Consider the following 21,527-nt stretch of genomic DNA (forward strand, 5'->3'; position numbering starts at 1 on the left):
AAGCTGCATACAGCTGGTAAAGGCCTATACCAGCAGACTCACACGCATCTGTGATTCTGCAAAGCAGTGACTCAGATGCATTAAATAAAAATGCTCTCTGCACTTTTAGGAAAAGATGTTCTAAAATTTAGGCTTAGCAGTCTGTTTTCACCTCACAGGATAATCCATTATTTCTCTCGTCAATTTTGTCAAAACCAAAAGCTATGAAGTCATCTCTCATTTTATTTCCCCTTATATTTGTCTCTGATTGTCACCCAAGTCTGAACTCCTCTGTTTCATGTTCATGTGATGACCACGTGCAGCCGAGGAAGTGCATACCACAGACATGATCTCTTTTTCCCATGGCTGTATATGTTACACAGGCATATGCCGAGGATAATGGAAACCAGATGCCAAAGCTTGAATGACATTTCTGTGCTGTTCATGGAGGCCTTAACAGAACTATTTACTTTCTTCACTTTTCCCTCTGGCTTCTTGCTGTTTCTCATGCTTCACAGAGTCTCATCAGATACCTTCTTTTTTATCAGGAAGATCCAGACTTTGGCAGACCAGTAGTCCTCAGGGAGGCTCTTATCAGAAGGCTTTTCATTCATTTGCACCTAGTTTTTTCTGCTAGTCTGCTCACAGAAATCCAGACTCTATTTCAGGAATTACATTATACATAAAAAAAAACTTATAATACCTTTATGTAATTAACTTTTTTCATGCTTCTGGACATAATCTCTCACACCAGTGCCCTCTGAATCCTCTATGAAGTCTATCCTCTCCTAAGATCCCCTCTCGTCTTAATCTGCCGTCATTTCTCACCTTTCTGTTACGCTTCCCGTTGTCCACTTTCTATTGTGCATGGATGGATTTAAGGTAGAATGATTTATTATGTGCGAGCAAATGGATACACATTCCTTACAGACCACATAAGGCATGCCTGCATGCTGACATACAGATCCTTCCATCATCACCTCTCAGTGGAACAGCTGAAGATTACCCAGACTCCATCCAGTGGCTGTGCCACCCCTCAGTCTCTGCATCTCCCTGCGAAATTGCTTGCAAGAGGTGGGCACAGCTCCTGCTATGCTTGGTATGCAAGCAAACGTAGCTGACAGAGAGCTCTGAGAAGGTTGCAGGGGTTCAAGCTGCCCGACTTCCTGTTTTGAAATGCGATTGATTGGCTGGTATTGTTACAAAGAGGACACAGCTGGCTGATCAAGAAGGTTAACAAAATAAGAAAATCTATCTTGATGAAAGCCAACATGTGTGCTGATGTGAGACAAGAGGGAAACTGTGTGGATTTGGTACATTTGGGCAGTTTTGCAACTCGATTCCTGCTCAAGCAACATTCTGAAGGATCTATAAGATGTGCCATGAGAACAATGTTTTCCTGACAGAAGCAAAATGCTGGTTGTGTTGCAAGTGAAACTGGTTATTTTTACTGAAAGTTTAATGTATGAGTAGCAGAAAATTAATACATTTGTATTTTCTGAAATAGGCACGTTTTATTTGCTCTTTTTTGTTGCTTGCTTATTCTCATGGCCTCTGGTTTTCCTTTTATATGACCTCTGTAATCTCAAATGTTCATCCTGTTTCACTTTGCCATCCTTATGCCGTTACCTTAATTGTTTCTACAAGAACAGAGGTGTCTAACCTTACGACTGAAAACAGGATCTGTTAACTCTTTGCCTACAAAAATAATAGACAACTGAATGAATACCCTGCTTGTGATGTCCTGAGTATGGCATCAGTTGTTTTTCCGCTCATAAGGTGCAAAATTATAACCTGACTCCGCCAGATGGATTTGCTCTGCATATCCATCAGGAAACCTTCCATTGAAGTAATTTTGGGAAGGGGCGAAAATACTGGTTAGCTGATTGGCCTATGTTTGTGATAGACGGGCCAAATAAACCAATCAGATCAACGAAGCATATGACGTACTAACAGAGTGACGACGAAGAGGAGTCAATTGATAGGTCAAACTCTTGCCGAAACCAGTCAGGAGAAGAGCTAAAACATCTTTTCCTCTGAGAAAAGCCTCCACAGCAGTGTTTTGCTCTTCTTTCAGTGAAGAAATACTCTGTAATTCCGATAAAACTTGCTCGATAGCCGCGCTAATGCTAGTTTCATCGCCTGAAGCCGCCATGTTCTTTAGACTGAACTGTCGCGCTTCTCGTTGCGTCACACCTCAACCCGCCTCAAAGCCAACGCTGATTGGACGTTCATTTGGTGAACGGCTCCAAATTTTCTTTAACGGAAAGTAGCCAGACTGATCTGCGAGTGAAACATTGAAAGCTCGCGAGATCAGGATGTTCTCACGAGGCTAGCAAAATTATTCAATTTGGCCATTGCACTGAAAATTGTTTAAATATCTGGCTCATTTTCCATACGATACAATACGAGAAAAGCCTTACTTGATTGTGATAAAAATTATTTGTCAGAATGAGAATGAAAAAGACTTTAAACTAATAAATGCAGGGAAAGTCATGCTCTGCTTTCATAGACAACAGAAGCCATCCGTCCTGAAACACTGAAATCAAAGTTCAGGAATCACTTTTATATATTTTCTTAACCGAGTTCCTGTACTTTTAGATTAGATTTACCATAACAAATCTAAAGAGGTGAAAAAAAACTGGAAAACCATGGAAAACATTTAAGGTTAAACCAATTAAGTTACAGAGTGACACAATGGCTTGGCTGAACAACTCAACTGAAAACATCCAAGGACTTTAAAAGCCCATCTGTGTGTGTATGTGTACCAAATGGGGGTTAATTTATAGATGGTGTGTTTGGGGGGGGCTGCAATACTGCCAGAGAAAAGCTTCTATTGAATGAGTTCCATTAGCATTAGCTTTGGTTATAGCCTATCAAGGGGGTGGGGGGACCTTACAGTCCTCCATTCAATTTGCATCCCATTATGTTGCTATGGCAGCCAAGCTTAAAGCAGTGCAGATATTTCCCACTGCACCACGAGAGGACTGGCGTGTTTGAATAAACATGTGTTCATGTGCACATACACACTTGGACATTTAGTTACATTGCAGAGGAGGAAATGAGCTCTTCATTCCGCTTTGATCTTGTGGCACATTTTTTCACATCAATTCAGTGTCTGTGGCTTTGCACGTGCCAAATTCATCAAAGGTGCCCCAATGTAACAGAATCAAAGGCTGGCAGTTGTCACATTAGGAATACACGGGTTGTTTAAAATTTGCAATTGCTTTGCTCTTTATTTTTGCTTGTATTTTCAGTAGATTCCTTAATCATTCAAGCATCATTGTAGTCCTTTAATATTAATCAACCAGATCAGATGTTATTTCTATAAACTGTCAGTATGTCTTCCTTGTCTCGCAACTGTTCACATACCTTTGTACAAGTTTTTCCTGTGAAGCTTGAGAACTTAAAATCTATTCAGCCTGTTCTTTTTTATATGAAGTTGACAGATTCAGGATCTCTCATCTTGTTCAGAACTGATGCGCTACTGAGTGGGCTAGAAAATAGGTTAAGCTGCTCTTTCATGACATTTTGATTGAAAGCTGAATAGATTTTAAGCATCTTTTTTCTTTATAGTGTGTCTGCTCTTGTCTATGTGAAAATGGGTATTTTTTTCACTCAAATATTCTCAGTTTCTGTCTGTGTTATGCTCTCAGTTCCTCTCCCTTTTTTCTCTTTTCCTCAAAGTATCTCTTCTTTGAATGGATGTGGAAACACAAACAGGCTGTGTCTGCCCAGTGGACCCTGTCGTTCTGCTTCCTACTTCTAGCCCTTTAACCTCCCTTAGATCTATACTTTTGTCAATAGCTTTAATGTCTAGCTTATCATACAGTTTTCTTTTTCTATTTTGGAGTCTGTGTTTTTTTCATTTTTTTTTTCTTTTTGAAGAGTTATAACCATGTTCTATTATGTTAATTTGTTTTTCCACCATCCTTGCCTTCTCCCTTTCAAGCCTCGGGAGCCTGGTTCTCGATCTCTTAAGCACCATCACTGATCCCAAGTGGTAAAAAGGCAGAACTGCAGCACTAGTTCATTAAAAAAATCCCCCCCCATACTGTACTTGTGCGCCTAAACGGGGCTGAAGTACCTTTTCCACCATTGTTAATTCAAACACGTGTAATTATGCTGGAGTAAATAACGCATTATATTTTCAATCCTACTGAATCCTTTAATCTATCATTTTGTTTTTCTGCAGAATGCCTTTGCACAAGTCCAGCTCTGAAGATGGATCTGGAGGTAAACTGAGATGCAAATTGTTTGTTTGTCTTTAGCATTCTAAATTAATTGAATTCTTGTTGATTGTTTTGCTGTCTAAAATTATACTTAAAAGTGTAGCTGAAAACATGGAGGCTTGATTAAAAAGGAAGGATATTTTGGGTAATTTATAAAAAGGATATCTCTCCTTCCTTAAGGTAAATGGGACAACAAGAAGAAAAACAAATCCTTTTGGCAGAACTTCCGCAAATCTCAGCACAAACCGGTTGCTCGTCAGTCATCTAAAGGTTGGTGTGACTCTTGCTTTACAGACCTTATAGAACTTTATAAAAGCAATTATACACCTTAACCATGAAATGTTGATGTATTGCAAAACGTTATCACTTTTCAAATGCGTACTTTCTATTTTTAAAAATATAGTTCATATGTATTTGGCTGCTTATACTCTAAACATAAAATTCGAAGTGCAACTAACTCAATTCAAAAATTACCTAATTTGTAAACAGTCAGTCCGGTTCTAATTTAAAAATGGGATAAAAATGTTATTTGATAACTGGCATATTTAAGCATCTGATTTTTGTAATTAAATCCCTGGTTTGTGCTACAGAAATCCAGTTCTTCTAAGATATCCCAAGATAATTGTAAACAGAACATTGGTGATAAAATATCATCATTAAGACCAAGGAACACACCAGGGAGGTCGGTAGGTGACTCGAGTACAAACAGGATGGACTAACTACACACCAACCATGACATCCACCTAACAGACAGGTTGGGAAGAAGAGCTTTATGTAGAGAAGATGCCAAGAGGCCCTGGGTAGCTTGGGAGTTGCTGTAGAGATGCAAAGCTCATGCAAGGGAATCTGTTTACACCGATGGTAGCTCTCCGCACAAATTTGGCTTTTATGGAAGAGTGGCAAGAGAAAAGCTATACAAGTAAACGGAGAGGTTGATGTAGCAACATACAGGGCAATCCTGAAAGAAAACTTGTTAGACGCTTAAAACTGAGACCTGGATTCACTGTTGAACAGGCAGTGCCACAGTGAAATACTTAAAATAAATGCTTAAAACGGCCCAATGACTGTAAATATAATAGCAGGCCTTATATTTCTGTAAAAATGTTAATGCATGTTCCAGTTTGTTCTTATTTAACAATTATGTGCCTTTTATTTTGGTCTATCAAACATCTCAATGAAAGGTATTTGATGTAATTAATTGTAGTGCAAAGGATAATTAATCTTAAAGGTATAGTGGAAGATGTTCTTTTTCTGGGTCAAACATCACAATAAGTGGTCCTCCTAATTGTGAATCATTCTGGTGATATGTTAATTTAAGGCCATCCTACATTGCAAAAACGATCAAGAGATAAGTAAAAATGTCTTAAATTAAATGTATTAACCCCTAATTTGAGTTGGTAAATACAGTAAGATTAGTATTTTTGCCTTTAAAATCAGATAATTAGATAATATGCACTTGAAATAAGACAATGCAATAGTTTCTTCTTGTTTTAAATGTAAATTAATGTTTAACTTACCTCTTCAATTTAAGAACGAATGCGCTTATTTTAAGAACTTATTTAGATTGCGTTATTTTCCAGCGTACGTGCACGTCCCCATTTTTCTTTTTGGAAACAGCAACTTCTAAACAGAGTGTTCACAAACAGAAATGGGCTCGTGCATGCTCTCACACGCATTTAATAGGTGGTCCCCTTTCGGTAGTGGGTAAAGGGTTATGCATGTGCATTTTTTTTTTAAGCGGAGATGGCGGGTTTTTTTCAAAAATTTGCGAAAATCCTCCACAAACTTTTAAATACATTTCCACAGCCTTATTCTCTTGATTGCTATGTTTTCTCTGTGGTCTCTTTAGGAGAAGATATCGGGTATGTTGCCAGTGAGATCACGATGAGCGACGAAGAGCGCATTCAGCTGATGATGATGGTTAAAGAGAAAATGATCACTGTAGAAGAAGCTCTGGCTCGGGTAGGAATCATTTCCCACATTGTTTTTTTCTACTCCTTCTCTCCTCAAAACCTTCCCTACTTCAACAATTAAGCCAATCTTTAAACCAGACACAATCTTCACATGTCTTACCTTTGTCCTGGATCCAAATCCCTTTTCCCCTTGTGATCCATAGTCTTCCAATCACTCTGGCTTCCTAAAACTAACTTACTAACCTAAACAAGGCTCCCCATTTGCTATCACTGCATTGTATTTTCTTTTTTTACACACCCAAACACAACCACACGCACACACCCACAAACACCCACTTAACACATAATCAATTTACAGATTTGCTGGTGTTTCCTGAGGTTTAGTATTTGGGGGGTTGTGTTCTGGGAGTGTGTGTGGTAGTGTTGTTCAGCTCCTAATTCCATTGTTGATAGTCATGGTGAATCAGTAGCTTAGTGGCCCATCCTGTTGGGAATGATTATCTGGTGCGTTGTGGGTTTTTTGTTTTTTTTCTCCTCTTTGGACATGGTGGATAATTATTTCACACTTTGCTATGATTTTTTTTCCTAATGAGTCTCCAATCAGTTCAAGTTTAGTATTTTTTTCTACCCTCCAGCTTCCTTTTCTGTCTCCTTTTTGGCCTTCTCTTTTTTCATGTGTGACAATCTTTATTGTTTATAACATACCTGGTTGGCCAAAATCAAGAACTGGATTACACATTTTTATTTATTTTGAATTTCAGCTGCCTTTTTCATTGTGTTTATCTGATCCTGTGAAGCCATGGTGATGAGGATAACTTTAAAGAATAATCGTTTATATATTAAGTCACATTCTTTAAAAGCTCTTACAACTTTAAATACAACTGAAAATGTCACACACAAAAAAATCAATATAATTTTATATAATTATAATTATTTCAGCTCCTTAAAATGGCAGAGGCCCATTTTATGATCTCACCATAAAGCCAAACATAAAGCAAACTTGTCTATTCCTTAGTTAGGCAGAAGTGTTTACTAAAGATCAATAGATCAAATATTTAGCCAATTTGAATAATAAACAAAATCTGATTTGATTGTCAATATTGAATATGTCTTTATGATTAAACTGACTTTATAGTTATGTGTTGTATTTATTGATTTTTATTTTGTAAAGTGCCTTGAGATTACATTCGCTGTGAATTGTTTCTATATAAAGTGAACATATTATGTTTTTTTTATTTCTTTTTTAAATGATAAACATTTATATCATTATTTAGGGCGCGACAATAATTAATTGCCAATATTTGTGGTATAATTTTATTCAATAATGGTGATATGACTATTGAATACATTTCTAGTATTTTGAAATCCATTACAGCCTATGATTACAGCGTTTTTCCCTGACATTCAGAGCGCAGGTGGTTCACCTTGACTCCGTGATTAATGACATACACCACAAACACGGAGTCTGTAGCGGCAGCAGGCAAAGCTGAGTGTAAAATACAAAAATAAAAAATACAGATACAGTAAAGAGCAGAGCGAGAGTTTGTCACCACTGAGAGGAAGCTGTACGGAAGAGGATTAGGTCCACTAAAAAAAGTAAAAAAAAAACAAAAAGGAAACAGAATTTTTCATTTTATTTCACGCTATCATGGGAAAAAGTCAGAATTCTGTCTTTAATCTCAAAATTCTGACTTAAAAGTAAAAAAAACAGTCAAATTTCTGACTTTTAAGTCAGAATTGCTTTTTTCCCATATTAAACTGAAATTCAAAAATCAGTTAACTTTTTTTTTTCTTTTAAATGCCCCTAATTCTCTTCCATAGTCCTGCGATATTATAGGGTGTGTAAAATTATTAATTTAGTTTTGACTGACCTGATCTGATGGATGCTTTAGAATAGACTAAATTAGACTTAATTTATCATTCTAATTTGTTAACATGGTGTTTTTAGGGTTAGGTTTGTTTGTCTTTTGAATATATAAAAGTATCATGAAAAAATAAAGGAGAGAAAAACTGAGAATATGTAGGAACCAACAGATATAAAGAGGGCGAAATAAACACCTGGTTAAATGACATTTAAAGAACATTTCTATAGCTAGCCAATATTAGCTTGTTAATTAGCCTGCTTTAATCTTTTATTTCTGTTCCACGGTTGTCCCACTTTTTCATGAACCTGACATCTGCTGTTTTCTTGTAACGTTGGAAAAATGTTGTTTTCTGACATGTCTACTTCTTTTGGTATAATTAAAATTTTGAGTATGGAATGTTCTGAAGAGAAATATTGTTAAAAACATGATTCTTTAATAAATCACATTATCTTAAAGTAACAGCCATTCAAAATTGCCCTTCCCGGTCAAACACCAGCCGAATGGCAGCCCACTTCCCTGCAGCTTCCAGCAAAATCCACTCCAACTTCAAGCCACTGGTCTTCTCCCGAGCCTGCACATTTTTTTTACTCACACTCCACCGTTTCTCTGAATTAGAGGGTCTGACCAGGAGATGATAAACTGACAACAGCCAGATGCATGTCTCGCTCCGCCTAGCTCCACTCACATACATCTGGGAACCCGCTCATTGAAAGTGATTTCCCCAACCGAATTTATGGTCTGTCCAATCAGGACGCAGGGCGGGTGTGTCCTGGAGTGGAGAAGCGACCGTGAGATTCCAACAACAATGGCGGCTCGCATTGAGGAAGCAAGCGTTAGCATTGATGCTGCTATTTCTTCTGTGTTGTCCAATCTATCTGATATTGTTTCATCAAAAGAACATCAGAGAACGGCTTTGAAGGCTTTTGTTGGTGAAAACGATGTTTTCGCCCTTCTCCCGACCGGATTTGGCAAGAGCTTGATCTACCAAATGGCTCCTCCTCTCACAGCGTCACGGGTTAGCTTTGGTGTGAGTGGTTGAAATAGCACGTCAATAAAGATGACAGACAAGTGGCTTATCCAATCATATGCAAGGAGTTTTGATAAGGCCCAGCCTTCAGTAAAGGCAATTCCTATGGCGGGTTCCCAGATGTATGTGAGTGGAGCTAGGCGGAGCGAGACATGCATCTGGCTGTTGTCAGGTTAGGAGATGAAGCTTCTCTTAAGATCTTAATCTCCACAAATCATGACAGAAAGAATATTTTAGTACAAAGATTGATGTTTAAAAAAGAATAATAGGGGACCAGCCAAGTAACAGCTATGGGTCCATCAAGGAAATCGGGGAAATTTTGAATGGCTGCTACTGTAGTTATTTCGATAAAATATACCCAAAAAAAGAAGAAAAGACATTCAATTGAAACTTTTTGGGCCATCCATAACAGCCTACTATGTTTTCTTAGCAGCGGTACAATAGGTGGGAGAGGGTTAGCGCTGTGTTAATATATCTCTGGCATTTCATTATGGTGATTTTGATCCACATGTATTTTATGGTAGAAAAAAATTATTTGAAAAAAGTTTAAAATAATACAAAAATATGTAACCAACATCTTCTTTTTTTTTTTTTTTTAGAATAGAGCTGTTTAATCCAACTACTCCACTCTAATTGGCCCTTACTGTAGCTCAGCTTACTGATCAGAACTTAATTTAAGTTTTCCTCTAAATTATTTAGACTCTGGGCCACATCTACCAATGTAGGTGAGAGCAGAAGTCCAAAGGAAAGAAAAAAGTTAAAGAAAACAGCAGCCAAAGCGCTAATCCTCAGACAATCCGTTGTGTTTAGACATGTTATCGGATGTGTTTATATAACATAAAAAAAAGCATATGATCCTATTTACAACACGTAAAGGTTTCCAGCTCCAGGCTGTAGCTTTCAGAAGACACTGAATCGCTGTTATTGAACTCCACTGAATGTATGTTTCTCTGTGGTCCATTAAATTATAGCCAGACCTAGTGTTGCTGGGTGAGAGTGGGTGGTCCGCCCTGTCCCTCTGCCTCTCTAAACTTCTCTTCTCCATGTAGCTTAAGGAGTATGAGCGCAGCAAACAGTCCAGCAGTAGTGACACTGCAGAGTGGACTGAAGGATCTGCAGGCAATCTAAACCAGTCCTCAAATTGCAATGTAAGTACACCCCTTCCCACCCCCTTCCCTGCCTCTATTCTCCCTCTTTTAACACTCTCACCTTTATTTATTTATTTATTTTTTAGCAAAAGTTGTCCTAAAAGTCAGATTCTTTACATTTTACTTGTGTAAACTAACTGATCTCAACCTCTTCTTTTTGTATTAATCTTTCTCCATATATTTTTTTTGAAAGACTAAATGCAGTTTATTTATCTATCTTTTTTATTTAACAAAACAACCCTCCACCATCACATGTGGCTTGTGATTTTTTTTAATTGCCTCAGAACATTTAAATCTCATTGTTTGTCTTGTATTTATTTATTTTTAGGGTTTTTTTTATATTACTTCCATGGTCTTGCAGTTCAGCCAGCATAAGAAACATCCAGTTTGGTTCAAATGTTCACCTACATTTTATTTATTATTTTTCCTTTCATTTCCATCTCATTTGAGATGCTCATTTGTCCCTGTGGATTTGAAGTTGCTGTCATAAACAGACCCTTTGCCTCATGGAAGCTAAATGTTTAAAGCGACTATGATAAGTGGAAAGCTGGGTTGAGGGGTAGACTTAATCTTAGGAGCCTGTTTGTGATTTTTGTAAGCTGCTATCTTTGGAGAAATCAATGTAGAACCTCTCTGTGTTATCTTGCAAGAACTTTAAAACCCTTGAAGGAGCCTAATGGTGTGAAGCAAGTTCAGTAATAGGTGCTGTGAGTTCTAGAGTTCAAGCTGTCAGCTGCTGTAATGTGTTTATTTTCCTGTAAACTTGTTTTCATTTGTTACCTTAAAAACCTCAAATGTAATTTTTATTTAAGTTTTGTTTTTAGACAAAATCTTGCATCATTGTGAAGGGTAAAATACTAATAAAATTCTTAAAAGTGTGGCATGCATCTTTAGCTAGTCCAAATTATTCTTCCTCTCAAAATTATAAAGACATGTTTAAACTATTGATACACTGGGGAGGAAAATGCGTGCACAAGTTGTAGTTTTTTTATTTAGTAAAATTATTTTACCCTCCTTTCATAAGTAATTTAATGATAATACATTTATTTCAAAGGCACCTTTTTGGACCCTCAAGGTTACCGTACAAAATATAAAAACACAATGGCAGAAACAAAGTTTAAACACAAAATAAAACCATTTAAAAATACAAAGGCTGGGACAGAAAAATTAATATTAAAGATTATAGGCAATTTTAAACAGATGAGTTTTTAGTTGTGATTTGAAATGGAGAAATGAGTCTATGTTTCTATGTAAGGCTGGTAGAGAGTTCCAGAGTTATGTTGGCCTGCTAAGATATTTGTGATTAAATTATATCAAAATGTAAAGAATTTTGTGGGAGGCTGAGTACTTGAGTGTGAATGTTATTTGATGTAATGTTTCTCATGGGGCTGTTTTTCAGCCAGACAATCTCATAAAATGACCCATTTTCTATTTTAGGGAGCCAGTCTTATCACAACATCAAACATTCCCAAGTTTGCTAAAAATATCTGCCTGCTGTATTGTGTTGCAATATTCCTGTGCAGAATTTTAATTAAACAGTCCCTACTTCCAGACACAGTCTCCACAGTTAAAAAATGTTTACTGATAATTAATATGAAGTAAAACATGACCTCAAAGCTATTAGATGGATAAAATGTCCACTCAAAGAGGAACTTAATTTCTTTCTTTCTCAATCTAGGTGACCTATTTGTTTGACTTCTTTAACTTTAAATTCCTTCTAAGACCCTTATTCATAATTATCTGATGCATATAAAACTGATTATTTAGCTACATTCATGCAAAACAGCTCTTTTTAATGTTCTTTAAAGATTCAAATATTCTTCTGGGTCATGATTGATGATTTCCTTCCACTTTAAAAAGTAGGTCAGTTATTGCATTCATAAACTAAGCCCAGGTCCTATGTGCTCTCTGGCTCTTTGATGTGACTGCTTGAATTGTGTATGAGTGTTCTGATCGCATTAATTAGTCAGCTGAACCTCGCCACTGACTTCCTGTTGGAGGAAGATAGATCGATTTGGGATTTTATAGACTTGTGTGGGGGGTTGGAGAGTTATACTGAAGGCGTATTGTGTAGGAACACACACTTTGACTCCAAAGGCAAGTGCTGGAGGCAGGGAGGAAGCTAGGGTGTTTTGGAAGGAGAGGATAAACACTTTATACTTGTCCCAGAGGCCTGAAAAATTGGGGAACTCTGCTAAATTTCATATAGCCTTAAGTTCTAAAATTGTCCGCTTCAGGAAATATTTCCTCTCGGATGTGGCTTCTGTTCATGCCCATTCTTCTTTCCAGATACAGATTTAGGTCAATCCCAAATCCATACAGTCAACAGCCCTACTCATCTTCTAAAGGCCTGCAGTCTTTTTCCAGAAACTCACGTTTGAAGTTGACATGTTTGCAGTTTTCTGCCCTTTTGTCTGATTTCACCACTCGCACCAATCTGAGCCCAACATTCCAGGGCTGGCCATTAGCGATTTTGGGGCCAAGGCAGGGTCAGAGGGGCTCAAACGCTGGGATTGTTCTCCATGCACAACACGCCTTTTCTCTGCTAGCTGTGCAGCACAGTGCTTTAGAACAGTCCCTCATTCCTCTCTTGTGAACTCACTGCAAAGGCTCCATCTGCTAGCATGCAAACAGGCGTGCAGATATGATTATAGATGCATGATGGTGTGGTCAGTTTGGATGGATTTACTTGTTCTGCTCTTGTTAAACTGAGGGATTTGATCAAAGAAAGCAGAACCCTGCCTTCATTGGTGAGGTGGTAAGTTTTTATGCATATAGTGTATATTATTGCAATTAAAGTTGTTGTACAAAACAAAGTTTTGGAAATTACTTACAAAGTTTGTGAGCAAACCGTACTGGAGTTAGTGAAGCAAGCCTGAAGTGGTGGATAAGGAATTCCTACTTGGACTTTGTTTACAATAGCCTTTTAGCACTGCTTGATTCATGGCCCCATATAATTTACTGACTTTTTGTGGGATTCTCTCTCCACCTGATTATCTAGTCATTTGCATGGATGACTTGCTTAAATCTGAGCTGAGAGGTTTATTGTGACCCATTTTACAGTCCTCATCCAATGAAAACTTGGGTTTACCTTAAAGCTTTTTGCTCTGCAAAACTGAAAGCCTTTTTGGACTTTTTCAATTTCTCTATGTGATATTTGGTGAAATTTGAGGAGTCAGCAGAGTGGTCAGAATTGTTCCGATGGAGGACTGTCTGGTTTGAATGCTCAGTGGAGTTATGGATTTCTGCAGGTCTGACAGAAGCCTGAATGAATTACTGGAGTATTTTTGTTCTTGTCTGCTGGCCATTTTCAGTCTCAACTTAACATCTGTTTATACAAAATCTAATGAGTGAATTTCCAGGGAAAATTATGTTGTTTTTTTTTTTTTAAGTACAGACTTTATAAACTGACTTTTTTCAGATTTGTAAAATGTAGTTTTCACAACTACAGGCAACCAAATGTCATGTTGTTAGAATGATTAACTGTTTTGGCAGTATTAATTAGAATGTTATTGATTCAAAGCATATAGGTTTGTTACCAGGGATTGGCTGGTAAGAAATGTTCACATAACCTAGGTAAATATTCAGCACACCTTTAGTATTAAAAAGCTAAATAAAAATAGGAAAGGAGAACAAATGAGAAAACAAATCAGTTATACTAACTTAGCAAAAGGCAACATCTCTGAACTTGAGTTGTAGAAAGACTAAGTGCCTCTGACAATTTTACTAGATTTTTCTTTTATTTAGAGATCCAGGGAGATATAAGATATGACTTCAATAACTTTTGAGTCATATAACTTATCAGAATCTTCTGCTCTGCAGAGTGTTGGTGATGGTACACTAGTGCATCATTTTATGGTGCATTTATGCAGTAAAAAATAGTTTTTGATTATTGACCTTCTGATGAATATAAGATTCTTCAGTGCACCTTGCGACAAATAAAGTGTTTCAAAAACTTTTTAATTAATATTGCTTATTTAAGTCAGAATAATGTTATCTTTATTAGTATTTATATATATATATTTAATCTATTAAATAGGTGCTGATATAAAACCATCCACTGCAAACCTTTGCGGTTTTTTAGTCTCTTTTTGACAATATTTTATAATGTTTGACATCAAGTAACACAGGTGCATTTTGGAGTTTGATAGAAGCTTGTGAATTAGTAAAGCTGTTGGCTCCAACACACAGCCTGCAATCAGCTGCCTATTAGCATTTTGACAGAATTATATTTTTTTTCTAACTGAAATTTTAAGACAACCTTTACCTTAATAAAGGCTTTGAGTATTTCTCTCTTAGTAATCACACTATCAGGGCCCATATTTTACAGAAAGTTGAATGAGTCTTTACACAGTAAGCTGATTTATAGTGTGTGGCAACAGGTGAGAGAGGGGCCACAGTGGGTTTACTAAACTCTATACGATGAAATTATCTTTAGCTTCTAAAAATTGTAAGAACATCATAGAAAAAGGCACAGCACTGACTTGACCACCGTTTTGCCCTTATATTAACAAAGAAACATGATTTTCTTTGTAGAAAGCATCCTCTAAACTTTTTAAATTTAATGACCGTGAAATGATTTAAGGTTTTACATTCCTGCAAGTTCGATCATGCAAAATTCACTGAAGAGCTGGATGTGTGTGTGGGATCGGTGTGGAGATGTTACTTTGGAAACCAGCAAGCAACAAACACAAAATAAATTTACATCCAAATGTCTCACTTATCCCCAAACAACGAGAGTGGAAGAATAAAATGCAGCTCTGGGAGAAGCTGTGCTTGTGTGTGTGTGTCTGTGTTTTTACGACAGCTGCTTGTGAAGAAGTTTCCTTTAGAGATCAAAATCTTAATTGTTTAAATGTTTAAGAAATTCCCATGAAACTCATTCTGGGTTTCTTAGGAACTAGACATTTGCACAATGCAGTGGGCTCACATCCATCTCTTTCAATCTTTCGCCTCACTAACTTTGTTGCCATCCTAAACAGAACTTCCATCCTTGTTGCATAATAACCTCATCCTCAAAACGCTAATGTGTTTCAATGTGTTGATTTCCTTTTTTTTATATATATAGTTTAATAAATACAAAACGATTTTAAGTTAGTTATTATTATTTGATCATAATCTTATTATTTTTTCCACCAGTCTCGTCAACAGTCGGATGATGAGCAATCTGAGGACTCGGTGAAGTTCAAAAGGCTTCACAAATTGGTCAACTCAACACGGCGAGTCAGGAAGAAGCTCATCAAAGTAGAAGAGGGCAAGAAACATTCCCCTGAAGGTCTGTGACTTCCGTTTTTAAAGAAAAGCTTTTATTTTCCTACGTTCAGCTCATCCTTTGTTCTCTTTTGCCTTTTAATTTGTTAAGTTGCATTAATCTTTTGTTCCGTTTAGATTTTCTGAATCTGGAAACTCCCTGCTGTGAGGACAACGCAGCTCTGTATACAGGGGTTCTAAAAAGACCCCCTTTGCCCCAGGAGGCCTCCCTTCCTTCTCTTATCCATGACCAACTCTCCTTGGATGGAGATACAGACAGTTTGACTACTTCCCCTTCATCCAGCAGTCTCGACACCTGGTCTGGACACAAACTAGTGAAAACCTTTAGTAAGTCTTCCAGCAACCACGGCCTCATCAGACCCCCGAGGAGAACTGCAGCCGGCTCGATCTCTGGTGTTGCAGGCAGTGGCTCTTCCTTCTCAGAGCTTGATGGATGTGGTCTTGACGATGAGGGAAAGCTCTCACGCTCCACGACAGAAAGCGAGATGATGAAGGCACTAAGCTCCATATCCCACGGGGTAAGTAACAACGAAGCCCTTTACGCCTTTTACGGCCTCACCAAACCTCGCCCCAAACCCAATTCCCAGTCCCGCCTTCTGATTTCCCTGGAGGACGGCCAGCAAGGCAGTCCCAGACATCAACCATCTAACCGCCATCTTGGTAGCTGGACCCACCGGAAACCCGACCCCAACTACGCTTACTCCACCAAACACCTTTTGTACCAGCGCTCACGCAGTGCCAAGTCCCCCATCTCCCCCTTGTCTGTCACCCCCTCCTCACCCATCCGTTGTGACCTAACAAAGTCAAAGGGTTTCGGAAGCGGAGGCGGGGGCTGGGCGTTCCCTCCCCGGCGACTGCGAGGCCGAACTGCGGTCAGCGAGTTGAACATCACCTACGTTGTAGAGCGAAGCCTGTACGGTCACCTGAACTGGGCCCAGCTGGTGCGTCCAGTCACCCTCAGCCGCGCTGAGCGCCGCTGTCTGCTTGAGGAGGACCGCGAGGTGGACAGGAAATGGGCGGCCAGTGTGGACCGCTGCACCAAGCGTGTGCTGTTGCGAATCCAGCAGAAGTCTGTGAGTGTGGACCATGAGGTTTCAGTCGGCCGCCGCGTGTGAGCAGGACCTGGTACTTCAAAGTTGCAGAATAGCTCAGAGGGCTGGGATTATATTTAACACAAGAACATTTTCCGGCTGTGAAAAAAATAGGCAACTAAACTTCTTAAGAACTTGAAGCATCAATGTCTTTCACTGCCTTCAAGCATCTATCAGCTTAAACTTTTTCCCATTTTTATGTTTTTATCCTAAACATCTATTTTATTCCGTAAGACTTTATTTAATTTAACAAAAGAGAGTGGAATATAATTTTGAAGGGAAAGAAAATTATGCAAATTTATCAAAACAACACACAAACAAGTACCTAAAAAATTACTGTGCATCCGTTTCACACCCAGCTATATACTTACTTTGCTAAATAATAGCAAATATCGAAAAATGTTAGAGTTTATGCCATCGCAAGCAGGGGCAACAGCAAACAAGAACGTACAAGAATGTCACATAACATAATAAAATAAAATGTATGACTTATACAAAACACTGTCTGAATATAACATCCCCAAGGTGAAACTCTGCATCGTGTATTGCAATTGCAGCAATTTACCTTTTGACCCAGCTAGACTAAATATATGCCACATTTTTTAATTAGAATTGTATTTGGAACGATAAATGTAATTGTGTTGGTGATCATTTTCGTTTTACTCCTTAGTTATCCTCAATCAGTTCATCCGAATCGTAAAAATTAGGATTTAACATGATTTTGGTGGTAATGACCACAAGAGTAGGGTGATGAAATTGCAGGGTGAATTCCTTCACAGCGCCCTGTATCCTTTGGGGAAATGGCTTATCCTTTGACCTTTAAGTGAAGAGCTTAAGCTTCCATCCTTTATATTTCAGATGAATATAAAATGACTCCTTAATGTGTCGTGTCCCATTTTGGGGGTAAAATTTCATATGTGCCTTTTATAAATGTCAGCTCCCTGAAGAATCGTACCCTATCACTGATCCCTGTGGGTGTATGAGATGTACATGCTCCATGCTGCTCATCCTAAAATGCTGTGTGGCTCAAAACCTCACACTCAAAGACTGATCCACTGAAGGACCTTCATTCAGATTCAGCAACCGAACAGCCTTTTATGCCCATTAGTTTTTAAAGCCAAATATAGCATCAAAAGACAGATAAGAAGGAACATTTTATCCTGCAGGGGTTGCAAATGGGAGTAATAAGGTTTTGGATGAAAATAGTCTCATCCATAGCCTCAGCACTCCAACAGAAGAAGAGGCAGAAAGAGGAGGAGTGGGTGGTTGTACAGAGCTATCCTGCAGCTTTGAGAGTACCTGAAGCCTGTCATGTTCTAGTGAAGTCACTGGAGATCGCTCTCATCCAGATACTCTCTGAATCCACTTTTTTTGTCGTGGCTTTTTATCTTTTTTTTTTGTGGCTCGTGCCTCAACTGCAGATGTTGCTTTTTTTGTTTTTTTTGTTCCTTATATATATATTTTTCTTGTTTTTTTCTGGAAGACGTTTTTATCTGGGTGCATGTCCATTCCATCAAACGTTACCATCACCTTTTTTTTTTTTTTTTTTTGTTACACATTTTTGTTCTCCAAACTGCTTTTGCTCCCTAGCGGTGATGTAGGCTGCAGCTGTGGACATCTGATGCAACAACAGCTTGTCGATGTGCAGGGCTGTCTCAGTTGGGGATTGTTTGTTTTTTCGAGGATTGTCTAAACTCTCAGTGAAGTTATTTTACAAAGGACAGTAAAAGAATAAATACCATCATCGCAACCCCTTGCTCAAATCCTTTATAACTGTCTTTTTTTTTATTTTTTGTGTGTAACATCATAAAGTCCAATCCGGTTTTCTTTCATACCATTACCCACTCCCCTTGTGTTTACTCCTATTTCGCTTATGGTGTCTTATTCGGAGAAAAACGATGAGATGCACATAATAAAATTAATTTTGGGCCAGTTTTAGTTGCCATTACTGATTATGAAATATCTAAATTTTCTTGAAAAACTCTTACTTTTAATAAATAAAAAAACAGCCTCAATTTACACCACTTTCTGTCAACGCATCATAAAAAAATCTGCAAAAGCATGAAAATTCTTAATGATAATAATTATAAATGCACAACACAATGAGATATTCAATTATTTTCTTTAAGATTCTGCTTTAATGTATTCAACTACAAAGGAGCCATAGTTTTCTTTTTTAATGTATGAACTATTTCTATTAGAAAAGCAGCCTTGTGTTAGATAGAGTAGTCAACTTTATTAAAGTATCTGTGTGATCTATTGGTACTTTAGAGCGATTAGCTTGATCATTAATCAGAGCCAATCACGAAAAAATTGTATTGCGGTCTCTCATCAGCAGAATTCTTGGTGTGTCCTTAGACACCTCAGATAGTTTTATTATAAAACAGTCATTATGCTGTCACCTACAGTACTTCGAATCTGCTCAACTAATATGCAGATTAGCAAATTAAAAATAAAAAAGCATTTGTTAGTTCAACAGTTTAATAGTTTATTATGTTTTTACCACATAGAAAAACTTCAGCCTGGCACCTTCCTTGAAGTTTTAAAGCCTTGAAGGAGCAAACTTCTAAATGCATCTTTGCACCCCATCGTGCTTGTTACCCATACTTTTAAATAGGAGTTTATACATTACTCTGTTACATCATGTCTGTTGCCTGTCTTTAGTCTCGTATGACATCATGCCACTTACATACAAGCCATACAGCCACGTTCATTATCCCAACTACTGCCTGTGTTCAAGCAAGGCATGAGTCATTGTGTGCAGTTTGGTTGGGTGTGCCTTCTATAACGTGACCTTCTTGAGCATGACTCATTTGATTGTGCTTTGGCTCCCCCCACACAGAGAACATGCAGCTTCGGGGGCTTCGACCTGTCCAACCGTTCTCTCCATGTGGTCAACGCAGCCTCCGAAGCCAATGTAAGAGCTGGAGCACAAGCTGAATTCCCCTGTCGCAATGAATTATCCCCGGTTTTGACCCATCCTGCCCTTGATTCCGCCCCCCCCCACCCAACCCCCATGTAATTTCCATCTTTTTTCCACTCCATGTTCATCATCTTACTTTCTTTTTTTTTTTTCTCCCTAAAATGGCAGAATAAGGAACAGGAGGCATTATACAGAGAAGTGGTGAAATCTCCCAACACCACTCGGATCTCCCTGGGCAAGAAAGTAAAGTCGGTGAAGGAGACCATGAGGAAACGCATGTCGAAAAAGTACAGCAACTCGCTGTCTGAGCAGGTTAGAAAGACCGACCCAGACACAAATATCCATATTCAAACATTATTATTATAGCTGCTTTTTGTTTTGAGTGAAACTAAATCACATTTAAACCCTTATAAGAACTGGAACAAAGATTTATTTGACATGAAGCAGGTGAAAAAATCGTGGTTTATGTTGTATCCATCCAAGTTCAGCAAACGTGGATCATGTTTGTAGTGAAAGCCACATGTTCTGTCTACAGGCAGTGAGTGGGTGGAAATATTTGCACTAGACACCAAACAAAAAGGAAGAGATTTTGATTTCTCTTCCTGCTCTGCTGTTCTTGGACCATGTCTGTTGGGTGGAGAGTGTTTATCCATGTTGAGCTGACATAGTACTGTAACTGCCCCATGGGCTCACTCTCTTCCTTGGAACTCATAAGTATATACAGGCCATCTCTTGCTCTGGACCAATTTTTAGGGGGAAATTTGCGGCTCTTAGGCTCATAAGCTGTGCAAACTTCTGACATCTGTGCATTGTAACTAGGGCTGCAACGAACCATTATTTTGCCTATCAATTAATCTGTCTATTATTTTTTCGATTAATCGATTAATAATCGGATAGCAAAAGCTTCCTTAAAGAAGACTTTTTACAAAATTAAACGAGGTGAAACTAAAACTTTTCCATTTGAGGGGTTCTGGATAGAGCATAATGACAGCTAAAAAAAGTTTTTAATCTTAAATACAAAATTTTTACCGTATTTTCACGACCATAAGGCGCACCGGACTAAAAGGCGCACTCTCAGTTATGTGTCCCATTTCTGTATTTAACACACACATAAGGCGCACCGGACTATAGGGCGCGTTTTTTATATACAGGTACATGTCCTCTACTACCTTTAAATACCTCTACTGCGTATTTAAAAATACAGCGGGAGCAAAACTGAGTATGATTGTGCTTTATTCATGTATTTATTACAAAGTATTAATCAAACCCATCAAAGTCATCATCCTCTGTTATCCTCAGCATTCCTCTGAATAAAACAGCTGCGCTAAATCAGACATGCCAGTTTCCCCTTCTTCGCTGTCAGAGTCACTTTCCGTGCAGCGCAGCTCCTCAGAAATAATGCCGGCTTTTGCGAAAGCTTGAACAACAGAGCCAGCAGACACAGTCCATCTACAATCCATCCGCAAACGGTGGCGTAACTTGCCCGGCGCTGCCTTCCATTTATCATGAAACTGTGGTCTCCGTCTGTCATCCATCGCTCCCACGCCGCTCGCAGCCTTACTGTGAACGGCCGCTTCACACCGATGTCGAGCGGTGGAAGTTCCTTTGTCAGACCCCCCGGGATAACGGCGAGCACAGCGTTCATTTGATTCATCTTTTTTTCACATCGGCTGTGAGATGGGCACGCAGCGATGGTGATGCGTGGAAAAAACCACCTAGTCTTCTCACATACACCTGTCTCAGCCACGCATCCACCCAGCCTTTTCATTTGCGTTAATATCATATGTCATCAGAGCGCTGTCTGTCTCGCTGTCAGCTCCCAGATCAGCTTCTCTGATTGGTTGATGCGGCGCGTCCAGCAGCAAAACTTCAATTTTTCCATCTGAGCAGCAGCAGCGCGTTGGCGGTGCATCAGATGCTTAAACGCTCCCGACGTGCTGCACCAAAACGCGCTGCGGGACCTTTTGCTGCACCTATATGCGCGTCAACCATTGACTTTGCATGTAAACTCGCTGCTTCTGCTGCACCTGCTGGGTCCGGTTCACACCGATGTCAAGCGGTTGAACAGCGAGCACAGC

General features: G+C 38.6%; 1 protein-coding gene across 6 annotated transcripts in view; it reads left to right on the top strand.

Moving 5' to 3' along the window:
* sash1a (SAM and SH3 domain containing 1a) overlaps positions 1-21,527 on the top strand; it is a 220,978-nt gene that overhangs the window by 181,090 nt on the left and 18,361 nt on the right. For 3 of the 6 annotated variants that reach the window (XM_038304208.1, XM_038304211.1, XM_038304213.1), the window contains exons 5-12: positions 4,175-4,215; positions 4,392-4,481; positions 6,061-6,173; positions 10,066-10,164; positions 15,304-15,439; positions 15,553-15,953; positions 19,369-19,443; positions 19,618-19,761. In XM_038304208.1, coding sequence (XP_038160136.1) covers positions 4,175-4,215; positions 4,392-4,481; positions 6,061-6,173; positions 10,066-10,164; positions 15,304-15,439; positions 15,553-15,953; positions 19,369-19,443; positions 19,618-19,761 — 1,099 coding nt within the window. Of the gene's footprint in view, positions 1-4,174; positions 4,216-4,391; positions 4,482-6,060; positions 6,174-10,065; positions 10,165-15,303; positions 15,440-15,552; positions 16,509-19,368; positions 19,444-19,617; positions 19,762-21,527 lie in introns of all 6 variants that reach the window. The other 3 variants (XM_038304207.1, XM_038304209.1, XM_038304210.1) reach the window with 3 other exon arrangements.

This window comes from Cyprinodon tularosa, unplaced genomic scaffold (assembly GCF_016077235.1).
Source record: "Cyprinodon tularosa strain WSP-4 unplaced genomic scaffold, ASM1607723v1 ctg528, whole genome shotgun sequence".
NCBI lineage: Eukaryota > Metazoa > Chordata > Actinopteri > Cyprinodontiformes > Cyprinodontidae > Cyprinodon > Cyprinodon tularosa.